General features: G+C 38.2%; 1 protein-coding gene across 1 annotated transcript in view; it reads left to right on the forward strand.

Moving 5' to 3' along the window:
- Positions 1 to 18123, forward strand: part of LOC100245550 (uncharacterized) — a 151363-nt gene that overhangs the window by 66946 nt on the left and 66294 nt on the right. Inside the window, exons 12-15 of the mRNA XM_010662888.3 lie at positions 8455 to 8518; positions 15233 to 15334; positions 15570 to 15767; positions 15839 to 15966. Of these exons, the coding sequence (XP_010661190.1) occupies positions 8455 to 8518; positions 15233 to 15334; positions 15570 to 15767; positions 15839 to 15966 (492 nt within the window). The remainder of the gene's footprint in view (positions 1 to 8454; positions 8519 to 15232; positions 15335 to 15569; positions 15768 to 15838; positions 15967 to 18123) is intronic.

The raw sequence follows: 18123 nt of genomic DNA on the forward strand, positions 1-18123 counted from the left end.
CCTCTATCACCTCACCTCGGATTCATCTCCTGCAGTTTGCATTTCCACTGATGCTCCTCTCCTCATTCATAATCGTCTGGGTCATCCTAGTCTCCCCAAGTTCCAGAAGATGGTACCTCGTTTTTCCACTTTGTCGTCGCTTCCGTGTCAGTCATGTCAGCTTGGGAAACATACTCGTGTCTCGTTCCCAAAGCGTTTGAATAATCGGGCAAAGTCTCCTTTTGAGCTTGTCCACACCGATGTTTTGGGTCCTTGTCGGACTGCATCTACTTTAGGATATCAGTATTTTGTCACTTTCATTGATGACTATTCTCGATGTATTTGGTTATTTTTAATGAAAAATCGAGCTGAGTTATTCTCTGTTTTCCAGAAATTTTATGCTGAAATCCAAACCCAATTCAATATTTCTATTCATGTGTTACGCAGTGACAATGCCAGGGAATATTTTTCAGCCCCATTTACTTCGTTTATGTCTCATCATGGGATTCTTCATCAGTCTTCTTGTGCTCATACTCCTCAACAAAATGGGGTAGCTGAACGCAGGAATCGACATCTTGTTGAGACAGCTCGTTCTATCCTCCTCCATAGTAATGTTCCTTTTCGTTTTTGGGAGGACGTTCTTCTTACCGCTTGTTATTTGATTAATCGTATGCCCTCCTCTGTCTTACACGATCAGATTCCTCACTCCCTTCTCTTCCTTGACCAACCACTTTATTTCCTTCGTCCTCGTGTCTTTGGTTGTACTTGCTTTGTTCATATTCTCACTTCTGGACAGGACAAGCTTTCTGCCAAAGCCATGAAGTGCCTCTTCTTGGGATATTCCAGACTTCAAAAGGGTTATTGTTGTTATTCCCTTGAGACTCATCGATACTTTATCTCCGCTGATGTCACCTTCTTTGAGGACTCACCATTCTTTTCCACCACTTCTGAGTCTCTTCCTGTTTCTGAAGTCTTGCCCCTTCCCATTGTCTCCCCAGCTGATGTCGTGCCTCCTCGACCACTTCAGGTTTATCATCGTCGCCCTCGTGTCGCTGCTCCTCTCCCTTTTTCTGAGGTACCTGCTGACTCACTTCCTATCCCTTCGGCTTCACTTGCCCCGGCTCTGCCTTCTTCTAATGACTTGCCCATTGCTATTCGAAAAGGTACTCTCTCTACTCGTAATCCTCATCCTATTTACAATTTTTTGAGTTATCATTGATTATCTTCACCCTATTCTGCTTTTGTTTCTGCTATATCCCCTGTTTCTCTTCCAAAGAGCACCCATGAAGCTCTTTCCCATCCAGGCTGGCGACAGGCAATGGTGGATGAAATGGTTGCTCTGCACTCTAATGGCACTTGGCATCTTGTTGTTTTACCCTCTGGTAAATCTACAGTTGGCTGTCGTTTGGTCTACGCAGTTAAGGTTGGTCCTGATGGTCAGGTTGATCGCCTTAAGGCCCGTTTAGTTGCTAAAGGCTAAACTCAGGTTTATGGTTCTGATTATGGTGACACATTCTCCCCTGTTGCCAAAATTGCTTCTGTCCGTCTGCTTCTCTCCATGGCTGCTATGTGTTCTTGGCCTCTTTATCAGTTGGATATTAAAAATGCCTTCCTTCATGGTGATCTTGCCGAGGAAGTTTATATGGAGCAACCTCCTGGTTTTGTTGCTCAGGGGGAGTCTGGTTTAGTGTGCAGGTTACGCCGTTCTCTATATGGCTTGAAACAATCTCTTCGAGCATGGTTTGGCCGTTTTAGCTATGTTATTCAAGAGTTTGGCATGCTTCGCAGTACAGCAGACCATTCAGTTTTCTATCATCATAACTCCTTGGGGCAGTGTATTTATCTGGTTGTTTATGTGGACGACATCGTCATTACAGGTAGTGATCAGGATGATATTCAGAAACTAAAGCAACATCTTTTTACCCACTATCAGACGAAAGAGTTGGGGAAACTCAAGTATTTCTTGGGAATTGAGATAGCTCAATCCAGTTCCAGTGTGGTCCTTTCCCAAAGGAAGTATGCTTTAGACATCTTGGAAGAAACCGGTATGTTAGGCTGTAAACCAGTAGACACACCTATGGATCCGAATGTCAAACTTGTACCAGGACAGGGGGAGCCTTTAGGAGACCCTGGGAAATATCGACGACTCGTAGGTAAATTTAACTACCTCACCATTACTCGTCCAGACATTTCTTTTCCTGTGAGTGTTATTAGTTAATTCCTACAGTCACCATGTGATAGCCATTGGGATGCCGTAATCCGCATTCTTCGATATATCAAAAGCACACCAGGCCAAGGTGCGTTGTACGAGAACAGAGGTCATACTCAGGTTGTCGGTTCCACAGATGCAGATTGGGCTGGCTCACCCACAGATAGACGTTCCACTTTAGGGTACTGTGTTTTTATTGGAGGTAATCTAATATCTTGGAAGAGTAAGAAACAAGATGTAGTGGCCAGATCTAGCGCTGATGCCGAGTATCGAGCTATGGCTTTGGCAACATGTGAACTCATATGGTTGAGACATTTTCTTCAAGAGTTGAGATTTGGAAAGGATGAATAGATGAAACTCATCTGTGATAACCAGGCCGCATTATATATTGCATTCAATCCAGTCTTTCATGAAAGGACTAAGCATATTGAAGTTGACTGTCACTTCATTAGAGAGAAGATCGCATCAGGATGTGTTGCTACATGTTTTGTTAATTCAAATGATCAACTAGCAGACATCTTCACTAAATCTCTTAGAGGTCTTAGGATTAAATACATTTGTAACAAGCTTGGTGCATATGACATATATGCTCCAGCTTGAGGGGGTGTGTTGAATATAATGTAAATATAGTGTACAGTCTTTCCTTTTTTAATATAGGTTACATGTATGGTAGTTAGTTCTCCTAGGCTTGTATATATATATATACTTCTCAATTGTAAGTAGTCAATAATATGAATGAGAATTAAGGTTTTCTTCTGGACCCAAAGGTGGGGTGTTCTCAAAATGGCGAGCGGGTCAAGGATGTTTGGGTGAGAGTAGTGGGCTTGTCGCTACATTTTTGGAGTCGGGAAGTATTTAGAAAAATTGGGGATTGTTGCGGGGGGTTTGTTGTATTGGATGAAGACACTGCTGCCTTTAAGGAACTCCAACGGGCCAGATTATTGGTGAGATCTGAAGGTTTAAAGTGGTTGAGATGCTTGCAAGTGGCAGTTGGGTCTTCTTGTTATGCCATCCAGCTATGGTGGGAGGTGAAACCAGGGGTGTCGGAAGTGGTTCCGGTGATTAGAAATGAGACGGGTAAGGAGCGGGAGGTTAGGGATGATGGAGAAGGAGATTCATGCGCTGATTTCAAAATGGAGAAGGTACAGATACAGACGCATGGGCTGCTTGCAAAAGTGGCCATGCCGTGCTAAGTTGGTGAAGGGGGCTGCAGAAAAGATATGAAGGCTGAACTCTTTGAACTTGTGTTGGTAAGAGGAGAAAAGTTTGATGTGACCAGAGCAAGCCAGCAAACTATTAGGGAGGAGACTACACATTTCGGGCCTGTGAACCAAGTATCGTTGGGTCGGGTAAGGGAGTTGGCTTAGGGGAGAAGGTTCGCTGAGGAGGGCTAAGTGAGTGAAGCTTTTAAAGAATTGGTGGAAGTGGGCCGCCACATGACGGTGCCTTTTAAAGGCCCTGTGGTGAAGGGACGACCCACTATTGAGAAATTAAATGGAATTAGGGCTTGCGACGGGGGTCTTCGCGATTGTGGAGAACAAGAGGGGGAAATGTTTGGTTCTCAGTTGGGGTCGTCTTCACAGGCTTTAAATCTTACAGTTATCACTGACGAAGCTTTGATGGAGGAGGCTTCCAGGTACACATATCACTTTTCTTGCTCTTTGTTTTCTTTAGGGAAGCGGGATATTTCTCTATCTTCTACTCCTTTTGGGCGGGATGGGGTAAGCGATGGCATTTCTAGGGTTTCTGATCGGGGCAGTGGTTCAGAGGCAGTCGGGGGAGCTGTTTTGGGCCCTTTAAGGATAATTTTGGCGGATGGGAGGGAGGCCGAGGTCTCTGATTTGGCGGGTAGGGAGTTTAGGGCTTTCGAGGAGGGCGTTAGAGGGGGTTTCGGAAAGGGCTTCCCAAGAGGATGTGGAGGAGAGGGACAAAGAGGGGGAATCGTGTTGGCATTCCAGTAGCTTAGCTAAGTTTAGCCGCTCTCTTGGAATGCCGACGAAGGGTTTCAAAGTGGAAATTTTGTTTTTACTCAAAAGAATGAAAGAGAGGAAACTTCATAAAGGAAAGTTGAATGGTAGAAAAAGGAAAAAATTTGAGTCGTCAAAATTCGAGAGAGAATTGAGAAAATTGGAATGGATAGTGAACTATCTTGGAGGAGGAGAAGAAGAGAGGGGGGGGAGGGGGAGTAGGAGCAGGTCTAAGTGAAGCTCCGACTGCTTTTCTGGAATGTAAGAGGGGCCAATAATTGTGATAAGAGGAAAGTGATCAAAGCTTTGATAAAGAAGAATAGGGTGGATTTGGTTTACTTATAGGAAACCAAGATCTAGGAAATTTCTAAGGGTATTATCTATAGTTTAGGAATGGGAAGATTTCTTGAATGGGGAGCTGTGGATTCAAGGGGAGCTGTTGGTGGTATAGTGGTGTTTTGGGATAACAGGGTGTTGGATTTGGTTGACCTTCAAAAAGGATTGTTCTCAATTTCTTGTATTTTTAAGAATTGTGAGGATGGTTTCATGTGTACTTTTACAAGGGTTTATAGCCCAACCGTGAGGAGAGATAGGGAGAGTTTTTGGGCCATAAAGGGGCTTTGGAATGGGCCGTGGTGTGTTGCTGGGGATTTTAATTCCATATTAAGTCCGGAAGAGCGTAGTAGAGGAGGGAGCCTGAATTCAAACATGAGAAGGTTCTCAGAAGTTATAGAAGATTTAGAGTTAAAGGATTTGCCTTTGGTTGGGGGTCTTTTTACTTGGAATGGAGGGGTGAATAGCCAGTCTTTTTCAAGGCCGGATCGTTTCTTGGTTAATGAGGGGTGGGATTGCCATTTTGGTGATGCGAGGCAGTGTGTCCTACTAAGACCTGTGTTTGATCATTTTCCGCTTCTTTTGGACGGAGGGGGTCTGAGAAGAGGCCCCTCCCTTTTTAGATTTGAGAATATGTGGCTAAAAGTAGAGGGTTTTAAGGACCTCTTGAAGTCTTGGTGGGAGGGAGATAGCTTCAGTGGCTCCTCAAGTTTTATCTTGGCAGAAAAACTAAAGATTCTGAAGGCTAAGTTGAAGGAGTGGAACAAAGACATCTTTGGTAGGGTTGAATATAGGAAGGACTTGGCTTTGGAGCAGGTGGAGTTTTGGGATGCTAAGGAGAAGATTAGCAGACTGTCTTTAAAATAGCTGGAAGCTAGAAAAAAAGCGAGGGAAGAATATAAAAAATGGGTTTTACTTGAAGAGATTAAGTGGAGGCAAAAATCTAGGGAAGTGTGGCTGAAAGAGGGTGATAGAAATACGGGTTTTTCCCACAAGATGGCTAATGCTCATAGGAGGAGAAACAATGTGGACAGAATTAGGATTAATGGTGTTTGACTAACGAAGGAGAATGGAATTAAGGAAGGGATTGTGCAAATTGGATATAGAGAAGGCGCATGTCAATGTGGACTGAACTTTCATTCTCACAGTTATGCAGAAAATGAGTTTTGGGGAGAAATGGATCAGGTGGATTAAGTGGTGCATATCCACTGCAAGTTTCTCTATGTTGGTCAATGGAACCCCTGCGGGCTTCTTCCAAAGCTTAAGGGGTTTAAGGCAGGGTGATCCTCTTTCTCCTTATCTCTTTGTGATTGCTATGGAGGTCTTTAGTGCTCTTCTTAAAAGGGTTGTTGAGGGAGGTTTTATATCGGGTTGTAGGGTGAAGGGTAGGAGTGAAGAAGGGGTTCTAATTTCCCATTTGTTGTTTGCTGATGATACTTTGGTGTTCTGCAAAGCTTCTCAAGACCATTTGACTTATCTCAGTTGGTTACTTATGTGGTTTGAGGCCATGTCGGGATTGAGAATAAACTTGGAAAAAAGTGAACTCATTCCTGTAGGGAGGGTAGAGAACATTGATGATCTTGCTTGGGACTTTGGTTGTAGAGTGGGTAGTCTTTTGTCCACTTATTTGGGCATGCCCTTGGGTGCTCCGTTTAAGTCAGTAACAAAATGGGATGGAGTGGAAGAGCGTTTCCGAAGAAGGTTAGTCATATGGAAGAGACAATATTTATCCAAGGGAGGGAGGGTGACTCTAATTCGAAGCATGTTATCGAATTTCCCTATCTATCTTATGTCACTGTTGTGCTTACCAAGCTCAGTCAGACGGAGATTAGAGAAAATCCAAAGGGACTTCCTTTGGGGTGGTGGCAATTTGGAGCGAAAGCCTCATTTAGTAAGATGAGAGTTGGTGTGCTTAAGTAAGAAGAAAGGGGGTTTGGGGATCAAATGCCTTTCCATTCTCAACAAGGCTCTTCTTGCTAAATGGAATTGGTGTTTTGCAAATGAGAGAGAGGCTTTGTGGAATCAAGTGATTAGGCGATAGGATGGTTTTCATTGTTGGTAATGGGAGGAGGGTGAGATTTTGGAGCGATAGAGGGTGCGGGGATTCCCCTTTGTGTGTGTCTTTCCCTTGGCTGAGGGGGGTTGGAACCCTTGTTTTTCAAGAGCCTTCAATGATTGGGAGGTAGAGGAGGTGAAAAGATTTTTGGAGCGGTTGCATGGTGAGAGGGTATTTGAGGATGTGGAGGATATGGTGTCCTGGACTGAAACAAAGAGTGGAAAATTCTTGGTGAAGTCTCTCTACTTTGCTCTTGAAGCGGGCTGTCCGTCTCTGTTTCCTTCTAGCTATATTTGGAATGTGAATGTGCAGCCCAAGATTAGTTTCTTTGCATGGGAGGCTACGTGGGGCAAAACCTTAACCTTGGATATGGTTCAGAAAAGAGGACGGACATTGACAAATAGATGCTTTATGTGTCTTGAGAAAGAGGAGACCATAGACCATCTTCTCCTACATTGTTCGAAAACAAGGGTTTTATGGGATTTACTATTTACTTTATTTGGGGTGTCTTGGGTGTTGTCTTTTTCAGTTAGAGAGACTCTTCTAAGTCGGCGTGGTTCTTTTGTGGGCAAAAAATGCAAGACGGTGTGGAGAGCTGCTCCTCTTCACATTTTTTGGATGGTTTGGAAGGCGAGAAATAGGTTGACATTCAAGGATGATATGTTGTCAATATAGAGAATGAAATACTCTTTTATTCTTTCTTTTTGGTCTGAGGCTAAGTTGTTAATAGTTGATTGCCCTCTAACTATAGCTAATTTTATCGATTGGTTAGGCTCTAAGTAGGGTTGTTTTTTGAGCCTTCTTTTGTTCTTTTAGGCCTTATTGGAGGTGGGTGTATAGGTATTGTATACCTTGAATCGCCTTTTTGGCGTCTCTTTTATATATGAAATTTTCTTTACCTATCAAAAAAAAAAAAAAAAAATACACGAAATATGATAGATGGAAATGAGAAACTAAAGTCTTAAAAAATTACATTATGTCATACTTTTAAAGACTCTACTTAATCAAAGAAAAGAGATTTTTTTAGAAAGTAAAATTTAGAAGAATATTTAGGGACATGAAACAAAAGTAAGAATGAAGAACATCACACCATATTGATAACTCCTAATTATTACTAAAGTTAAAAGTTACTAGACAATATGAATGCACCAAATAGATGTGTCATTGATGCTGCTAGTTGATGTGGATCCTCTTCTGTCTTTAGATTAAGTTTCTCAATAATTTCCTTTGAAGCTAAGTAGGAACTACTACCTCTATCTATAATCATAGTGCATAATCTCCTTTGACGAGGAACATGAATTTGAAAGATGCTAGCACGCTGCCAATTCTCCTCTTCGTTTGCTATTGGTATGTTCACCAATAGTTGTGGGAAAAAAATTATATCCTTCAATCTTGGTTATTTAAGTTGTTCCACTCAAGTAAATATCTTCAAGCTAAGAACTTTTGCTTTGATACTAAAAAGTGATGTAGGACAACCCTCAACGGATGTCTACAATCAAGTTGTTGGGCTATGATTTTTATCTTTTATTTGATGTTCAATTGGTTGGATATAGTATGAGATAATAAATTATCCTATTTCATGTTTGATTGGTGATGGATGTAATAAATTATCCTATTAGTTATATCCCATGGATAATAAATTTATTCTTCTCACCATTGTCTTCATATTTTTAAAATTTTTTTTACATCACTCATTTTGTAAAACAACAAATTTTGGTTAAAAAAGTTAAATTTATAGTAAAAAAAAGTACAAAAAAATTATAAAATATATCATAAAAAATTATACAATAATCTTTGTTTTCCCTTGTATTTGTGTTTTTATTCAATATTATATAGTAATTGTTTAATACTTATAGCTTGATAATCATTCTTGTTTTGATTTATGAAATAAATTTTGTTATTAATTACAGGAGTTGTCGTCGAAAGTATGTGAACTTATATAAGACTAAGTTGGATTTTCTTCGTCAAGAAAAGGTGATTTTTTCTTCATAGCTGCACAAGCACATGCATACACACACATGCAAACAGTCAAATTTATTTGTTGGATCTTGTGAATACACAAATGCATGCAGACTTCACATTTATTTACCGTATCTTTTTATTTTTATTTTTTTATAGGACATTTATTTACCATATATTAGGTTACAACATTACACATCACTTGAAAATTCATTTGCAAATAATAAGAATAAGAGTTTTTTTTTGATAGGTAAATGCAAATTGTATTAATATTTAAAAAGTATACACGATGTATACAAAGCAAACAAAAAGAAAGAGTGAATACACAAAAACTAGCAATTGCCCCTACGAACAACCTAGCCAGTTCACAAAATCTAACGACATAAACCCATCCCTAGTATACAATCCGACCCAATCCCAAAAATTATACAAAAAAGAATTTTTAATTGCTTGGTCTAAACTTTTGCAATTCTCAAATACTATCCTATTTTCCTCCCTCCAAATGGACTAAAAAAGGCATAAAGGACTAACTTTCCAAGCCTTTTTCTTGTTTTTTTCCAACACAAGAGCTGCCCCAACTCTAGGGCAACCCTCTCATTGAAGAATGCATCACCTACTGTACATCAAAAAGAACAAAAATCAACTGTCGCAAAATGCGAACTTTCAAACAATGAAGGAGAATGTGATCACTTGTTTCTTCTTTGCTTTGCACATATAGCATCTATTAGGCATCTTCCAACCCCTCTTTCTGAGATAATCTGGAGTCAAAATCTTGGCCCAAGTTGCTTCCTAAGAAAAAAAGCCATCTCTTATAGGAGCCTAAGAATTCCAAACTATACCATGAGGGAATTGAAGAAACCTTAATTCAATGGTTTTGTCGCTTGTAACATTAAAACCATGTACAAACATGGCCTAAACTAACATGGTAGGAAGAGATTATCATCAATATTTAGAGAGAAAGAAAGCAGATCCCTCCGCCATAAAGCTTTGGAACCTTGTAACAAAATTGGCAAGCAACCATTAAATAGGACCAATACTTTGATTTTAGAAATGAGAATTTAATCCACTTGATTTCTTTTTGCGTAGAGGCCATCTTTCCAAAGAGAAAAACAAGAAAATATAGTGTGGATGTTTGGATGCACTTCATGTTTTATGTTTTTAAAAATAAAAGATAGTAGTAACCTGTTGAAATTTGGCATTCAAAGTTAGGGTTTTAATTTAGGAAAGTATTTTAGGAATAAAAAAGGAGAGATCATTTAGGATGATTCAGTTTCCTAATTTTAGGAGAGAATCAAGCTAGATTGATATTTTCTTATTCAGTCATTTGTGTATATATATGTGTATGGTGTGTACCTAAAAAATCAATAAAGGAATTCAGAAATTCTTCATAACCTATATGAAATGTAAGAATTATTACAGGCTTACATTGTAATGGTTTTTAAAAGTTTATTAAAAAATGTGAGGTATTAAAATTTTTTTTAGTACATCTAATTATAATTCTTTGAAAATATTTTTAAGGGCATGAGGTAAGACTATATATTTTTTGGATCAGAAACGAAAGATGTATTTATTAAGGTTAAAAAGCACACGAGAAGGATGAGGAGTCCTTCTCATAATTACAAAAACGTGATCAAAGTATGATTCAACTCCTCCACCTTACGAGTAGCTTATACAAAAGGTTTAGACTATAACACAATATACAACAATGTCTTCTATTCAAGTCTGGACTAAGCTTCTCTTAATAATGTCCAAACCCTTTAGATTTACAGATTGAATGCGAATTGAGTTGAATAACATTGAGAGGAATACCTTTAAAAGCCTCGGTGCATGCAGATGAGAAAGAGGAATAGAAGTGAAGTAAATCCCATAACCTCTCTGACCTACTTCACTTATCCTAAAAAATACTAGCATTTCTCTCTTACAATACAATCCAAAGCAACGTGAGACAAGTGATTTACCAAAGGGTCTTGCTTCTAATGGCTCTTCCCAAATCCCTATAGGAAATGATCATCTTATCACATATACTCTTAGTTGGGATCAATCAATCTTGTCTTGTCTGAATAGATAGTGTCTAATGCTTTAAAGTTATCGGACAATGTAAAAAGAGATGGTTAATCAACTCTTCGCTCCCCTTACATTAAACACAAGAGTTAGGACTAAGGGATTAAAAGGTCTTTTCAACTGTAGCATGTCATTGGTATTTACCCTTTTGTGTGCCACTAACCAAGAAAAGGCCTTGATCATAGATCGGATTTTAGATTTCAATATAAATTTGGCTAGGGAGAAAGGTATTATATCTGACGTACAAAACAATGCCATGGAGAATGATTTGATTGAGAATAATTCTGAAGAGTTCAATGACCATGCTCTCGCATTTGGGGCAGATGGAGACAAGTGCACATGAGTGAGGGATGACATGAGTCTTTCGAGGTTACACGGAAATTAAGATTCGAAGAAAAAGAAGAGGAGTGGCCTAGAATAGCTAAAATGGTGAGATTTTTAATTGTAACAACTTTTTAAAAACATGAAAATTATGAACACAATAATGCTCCTCCCACCACAAAGCCTCTCAAAAACAAATTCTCACCTCATCACCCACCACAAAGCAAGTGTGATTAGAAAAAACCTAGAACACCTAGGCAATGGTTTTCTTGGATATTGATGTGACCATCTGGCTAGAATGTTGTGTCCTATATATCAAGATGTGTCCCATAAATGCTCATTATAGCTTGATGTCAAGGGGAAAAACTCTCCTTAGGGAACCTCCAAAGCCATTTACCTAATAGAGCATGATTCATTAGATATATTAACCCGAATACTAAACCTCTTGATTGCTCAGGCATACACACTAGGTTCAATAAGGTTATCTTTTTTGCTTTCCTAACTCTCGGCTAGAAAAAATTCTTTGCGATTTTCAAATCTTAGACGCCACTAACATTGGAATCTTGAAAATAGATACGAAATGGTTAGGGATGTGGGACAAACATGGTTGAATTAGAATTATTTTAATCCCTAGAGACAAAAGAACCCTTTTCCATTCATCTAGTCTCCTTGAAACCTTGTCAATTATTGAATCTCAAAATGCACTTGCTTTTAGATTGCCCCCTAATGGAAGACCTAAGTAAGTTAAAGGATAACCTAAGACTTTGCATTCAAGCATCAAATCCAACCTAATGATCAAATCTTGACTTGTATTGATACTAGATCGAGTGCTCTTGTTTGAATTGATCTTTAGCCTTGATATGTTCGCAAAAAAAACAATAGGATTAGTTTAAGGATTTGTAGATCTTCCATAGAGGCTCTAGAGAAGGGAAGACCTAAGAAGGATGAGACACATCCTTCCACAATGTACAAACTTAGATCAAGAAAAGGGAATGAACTTCTTTCCAAGGAACCATACAACTAAACAAAAAAGGGAAGTTACAAAAAGTGATGCAACATTTGAACAACCATTAAGTAGGCTCAAGGAGGCATATAATCTCTAACAAAAGATACCGATTGCTTTGCTACTCCTTTAGTTAACTCATTTACCACTTGATTAGCTAAATGAGGAACCCATTGAATGGAGCATTCCAACTTTGTAAAGATATCGGATATTTGGTGCAACCACTTATGAAGTCTCATAAACCTCTTTCCTTTGTGGACACACTATGAGAACAACAAAAAAATCCCCTCCACCACAAAGTTAGAGAAGCACAAATCTTTTGTTGGAACAATACCCTCCAATAGCACTGCAATCTTAGCCTCAATAGTGAAATTATGACTTGCAGGTTTAGAATATTCTTTATTTACTAAACCTTGGTGATCTCTTATTACTCCAATCCAAAGTTGCCCCAGAGTGCCCAAAGAACATCCATCAAAGTTCCATTTAACAACTCCTTCACTTGCTGTTATATACCTTGTGAGGTCTTCCTGTTCAACCTCCTTGACTTGTATACAAGATGTCAATTTAGTAATATAAGGCTCAAGAGGGTGCCTCTGAAGGCCTTGCTAAGTAAAGACCCGAAGAGAGGATAAAAAGTAAAATAAGTCCCAAACCACATTTGTTGTCCTTCTAACATCCTAAAAAATCCTCGCATTTCATTCTTGCCATATTGACCAAATTATATTAAGGCTTGTAATACCCTATAGAACCTTTCCTTTTGCACAATTCCCAAAACCTTCAAAGGAAGTAGTTATTATCTCTACCATCAAACATGGTGGTAGCCAATTTATTCCCGTAAGGGTGAATAGTCTATTCCATAAGCCCAAAACTACTAAGCAATGAAGAAAAGATGATCAATTGATTCATTGCTCTTTTTGCATGTGAGGTACTACTTTGGATTAAGCGATTTGAGAGGCCTCTTTTTCTAGAGCACATAATTGGTATTAACCCTCTTACTAGCTAAAAGCCATTTGAAAACCATTACTTTAGAGGGGGAACTTTAGACTTCCAAATTAAATTAAGTGGATTGAAAGGAACAAGTGAGGATGAATGTGAAAGGGCTCTAAAGGACCTAATTGATAACAAGCATGATGAGGTCAAAGACCAAGCCCTAATGTCAGGATAGGAAGGTGATAGATACTCATGGGCTACAAAAGAGATCAATTGGGCTAATTCATCAGATTCTTGATTCCTATGATTTTGTTGAAAGATAAAATTCTAAGTTGGGGTACGGAATGAGGGTGCAAACAAAGTTGAAATAAAGGAATTTCTTGACCTCACCACCTTGAAAAGATTTAGGTATTGACTATAAAAAGGTAAATCACCATACAGGTATTTACCCAAAAAACAGATCTTTATCACTCGTAGAGAATTGTGTGAAATGAGAGAAATCATATAAGGTTTTGGCAATAGCCTTCCCAGGACAAGGGTGTTACCGCCTAAACACAATATTGACATCCAAACCATTAGAATGTGGTCCATAGATATTCAAATTAACGTTGTGCAATAACACATTGTTCTCCCTAGGAAACCCCACAACCACTTTCCTAAGAGGGTTTTATCTCTCAAAGAAATCCTACCTACACCTAAACCCCCATCTTTCTTAGGTTTACACACCAGGTGCTATCCAACATGGTGATCTTTCTTACCTTCCCCCACCTTCGACCAAAGAAAATCTCTATGTGATTGCTCAATCCTATAAGCTACCTTAATTGGAACTTTGAATATTGAAAGGTAAAGTCTTTAATGCATAGACTTTTTTTTTATTATTCTTTTAACTTTGTGAAAAAACAAGGGAAATAAATAGGCTCTTGCTCTAACTGATCAGCAAGGACTTCTCCTAAAAACTAGGGATATAGATAACTCTAAAGAATAATCCAAAACAACAAAATAAAAGAGTCCTAATCCTAACTGCAAGCTGACCTTATTTATTTTGAATGCCTAACGGATAAAGTACTAACTAATAGATAAGATAAAAACTCATAATTATCTAACTAATAGATAAGATAAAAAAAACTCATAATTATCTACACTCCCCCTCAAGCTGGGCAGAAAATATTCAGCATGCCCAATTTGCCAACCATAAACTCGAAGCTGCTTCTAGATAGGCCTTTTGTTAAAACATCTGCAACTTGCTTTTTTGTAGGCACATAAGTAATGTCTAAGAATCTACTCTCGATCTTCTCCTTAATAAAATGTCGATCAGCTTCAACATGTTCGGTTCTATCGTGGTGAATTGGATTTTGTGAAATTTCTAAAGCTGCCTTGTTGTCACTAAAAAACTGCATTGGCTGGTGTACTCCTATTTTCAGCTCTTCCAACATTTGTTTAATCCACAAACCTTCATAGATTCCGTGAGCAATTGCATGAGACTCGGCTTCAACACTACTTTGAGCCACCATACTTTGCTTTTTTACTTCTCCACGTTACTAAATTTCCCCAAACATAGGAACAATACCCAGTAGTTGAACGTCGATCACTTTCTGACCCTGTCCAATCAGCATCTGTGTAAATTTTGACTTCTCTTTCTTCATTTTTTCTAAAAAACAGCCCCTTACTAGGAGTAGTTTGAGATATCTCAGGATCCTGTACACCTCTTCCATATGATCTTTAGTGGGCAAATGCATATGTTGACTAACATGACTGACTGCAAAGGCAATGTCTGGGCAAGTATGAGACAAATAAATCAGCTTACCAACCAGGCATTGGTACCTCCCCATGTCAACTGACATTTTCTCATCTAAATTTCCTTCCCTCTTGTTAACTTCCATAGGTGTATCAATTGGTTTGCAGCCTAGCATCCCAGTTTCTTTAAGAAGATCTAGTGTGTATTTTCATTGACACACAACAATTCCCTGTGTGGTTCTCGCCACTTCCATTCCTAAGAAATACCTCAAGAAGTCGAGGTCTTTAACTTCAAACTCATTTGCCAGAACACTCTTCAACTTCTCCATTTCGTCTATGTCATCCCCTGTAAATATAATATCATCTACATACATGATTAGTATAACAATTTTTCCATCAACCGAATGTTTGTAGAACATAGTGTGATCAACATGTCCTTGACTATATCCGTGTCTTCTTAGTCGTCGCATTACAAAACCATGTCAATGTCGCATGTTGAACTGTTCTCTCTCTCTCTCTTAAACAGATGGTTTTCAGATTGCACTGTTAGTTGTTCAATTTGTGGAGTCTCTGTATATGTATTCTCATTTTTTTTTTGGATAATTTAATATTAGTATATTCGTTAAAATTGCTGACCTTTGAGTAATGTTTATCGTGTTTTGTAAATTTGTGATTATCAGCCAATTGATGAACATATTCTTCGGGAATTGGAGAAAATAGAGAAAGAATCTGGAATAGATGAGATCTTAAATTATAGGTCTACTGCTGAAAGTGAGCTGCAGGTACGAATGGTATTAATGTGTAGTCTAGGAGATCATGCAATGATGTATTATGTAGTACCTTATTCATTGTCAACCATTGTGGCCTTTTCTTTTTTGTATTGGTTTCACATTGTCTTGGTTTGTTGGACCTTATTATTTTTCTCGCAGCCAGTATTTCATATTCTGACTTCATTGCATACTCTGTAGATGTAGTGGCATTTTATTGGTTCAATATCTGTGTCAAATGTTTATGCAGGATTTCCTGTTGACTTCTTCAACTTCAACTATGGGAACTTCCAGTGCAAATGCTACTGTAGAAAAGTTGCCAAACGATGAGCGTTCATCAAGCAGGTCTCGTGGATGGCTGAACTGGCTGTCCCTTGGCATGCTTGGGGCTGGTGGAACAGATGATTCTGGTGAATTTTCTGGTGTTGTTTCTGATGAAGTTATCAAGGTATTTATTCTCTTATTAGTTTTTACTGGAAAGTATTGTTTTCGGAAATTGATTGATGTCTAATTATACAGGATATTTATGAGGCAACAAAGTTCCATCCTGTACTTTTATCCAATGTGGATGCTGCTGCTGCTGATGAAATCTATCTATCCACAGTCAAGTTCAGCATTCATCAAATTTCTGCAACACTAAGAAGAACGTACGGTGTGAATTTTTTATGTTCTGTTAAACCGTTTTATTCTTGAACATTACAAACCTGTGATTTGTCATCCCTTGCATATGGACTAATTTCCCCTTAATGATTAGGGTCAAGTAATATCTTATTACTATTATGCAGTATCATGTCTTTATTTTATGGATCATTCTAGATTTTGTATATTGTGAATTTAGTCTTCTAGGAAAAATGAGAATTTTGTTGGACAAGGTTTGTTTCTTTTTTTCGGTTGAAATTCAGTGTGGATGAAGGAACCTTTCTATTCATTTTAGTAAGGCTATTGTTTTCAAACTTCCTCCACTCACCCTTAATGGACCCTACTTTGTTTATTTATAGGAATATGAAAAGTATAAGATATTGGTTGATGTATAAATCCAAGAATACTAGAAAGACTAAGAAGATACAAAAACTAATGTTGAAAAAAGGAAGACCTAATTATATTTTATATTTTGTGGTTGTCATTGTGTATGGGCGTCATAGCGAAAGATTTTGTATGTTCATAGTAGAGTGACAGTCAGTGGAGGCTATGCCCATGTTGGTGAAGTTTTTTGAAGTTGAAAAGATGTTTGAGGTTAGGTTTGAAGGCTTCCAGGGGGGAAATGGATTTCTATCACAAAAAGGTCTCAGGGCATTGCTTTCAGCAAAGAGGCATAAGATTTTTTATGTGGAAAACCCCCACGCTAACGGTGGAGATAAAAAACCATGAAGTTTAAGACCTATTGATCTAAGACCTACTAATCTAAATCCACTATACGAAATCAAATTAAATAAATTTATCTGACTGCTTTACCTTAAAGGCTTACTCTTCAATACCTACAACTTGATTCATGTCTGCAATACAACAACCTCCAATGGCTTTAGTGGATCATTTCAGCCTCGCTGAAGGGATGAAGGTCTTTAAACCAATATTCAAAGGTTAAATCCTTGAATGAGAGATCGGGAATGGTGTGACATTTTAGTCTTTTTCTATGGGAAACCCTCTCTCGAGAATGTGTGACCTCTTTTCAATCACTTAACGATCTCTAACCCAAATCTCTAACCCTCAAGGGGTTAAGAGGGAGGTATTTATAGGCAAAAGCCCAAAGAGTCTCGGTTTTGAAAGAATTAGCTTGACCGCTCGAGCTAACTTAGGCCGCTTGAGTGGTCCTAAGCGCTCCAAGCTACTTAAGCGGTCTTGCACTATTTAAAAATCATTTTTAAAATCCTTTAAGTTCAAAACAAAATCGATCCTCTTAATACCTCAACATAGCCTAATTTGCCATAAGTCAAACCTCTTTAGACATACTTGTGACTTCGTGGTTGAATGAACAACTCCTCTTGATCTTCAATGGAGAGCAAGTCACTATCTACAAAGACTTCTATGCTCAAACATAAACAAGAACAAAACTACCAACACAAAAACAAGACTCAATGTCCTAACAAAGGATAGTTGTTAATTGCGGGTGGATAGTTATTGAAAATAAATCTAGGTATAAAGATACATGAGGTTTCCTTCGTGTTTTGCTAGTGGAAGCTCTAATACCACTTGTCTGCAAGCAGAAACTTTAATGCGATGTATTGATGCAATAATATAGAGATAAAAATAAATCTAGGTATAAAGATACATGAGGTTTTAATGTGGTTTGGGCAACTATGGCTACATCCATAGGTGAAAGAGAAATGATTCATTATACTATAGATAACATATTACAGGGAATAGAAAAAACATATACAAATATGGAAACTTGGAACATTCTGCATTTCTCACTTTCTGTGATTACATTCTGAACTACGGGTCCTCGCTTCATAGGGTGTCTCATACTCTTCATCACATCTCTACCCATTTGGTATAGGGTTTGCATGCTTTACATTCTCATCTCTATCTTACAACATTTTTCTGTCATATCTGATAGTATTAATAGTGATATTCCTGTCACATTTCCTTATTCTATGAAAAAACTAAATTTTAAAGGAATTGGCAATTATGAAATTTTTAAATGATATTCCTTTACCAAAAGGAATATATATCAAATAGGGATTTAAGGGACTTTGTAATATTTTGTTCTCACCCAAGTGAAAACCACCTGTCACTTGCTTCTCTTAGACTCTCTAATAAGGCAAAGATCTCGGCCTTTGAAGCAAAACCAGCAACTGCTGCCCTAG

The sequence above is a fragment of the Vitis vinifera genome, chromosome 15, assembly GCF_030704535.1.
Source record: "Vitis vinifera cultivar Pinot Noir 40024 chromosome 15, ASM3070453v1".
In the NCBI taxonomy this organism is placed as follows: Eukaryota; Viridiplantae; Streptophyta; class Magnoliopsida; order Vitales; family Vitaceae; genus Vitis; species Vitis vinifera.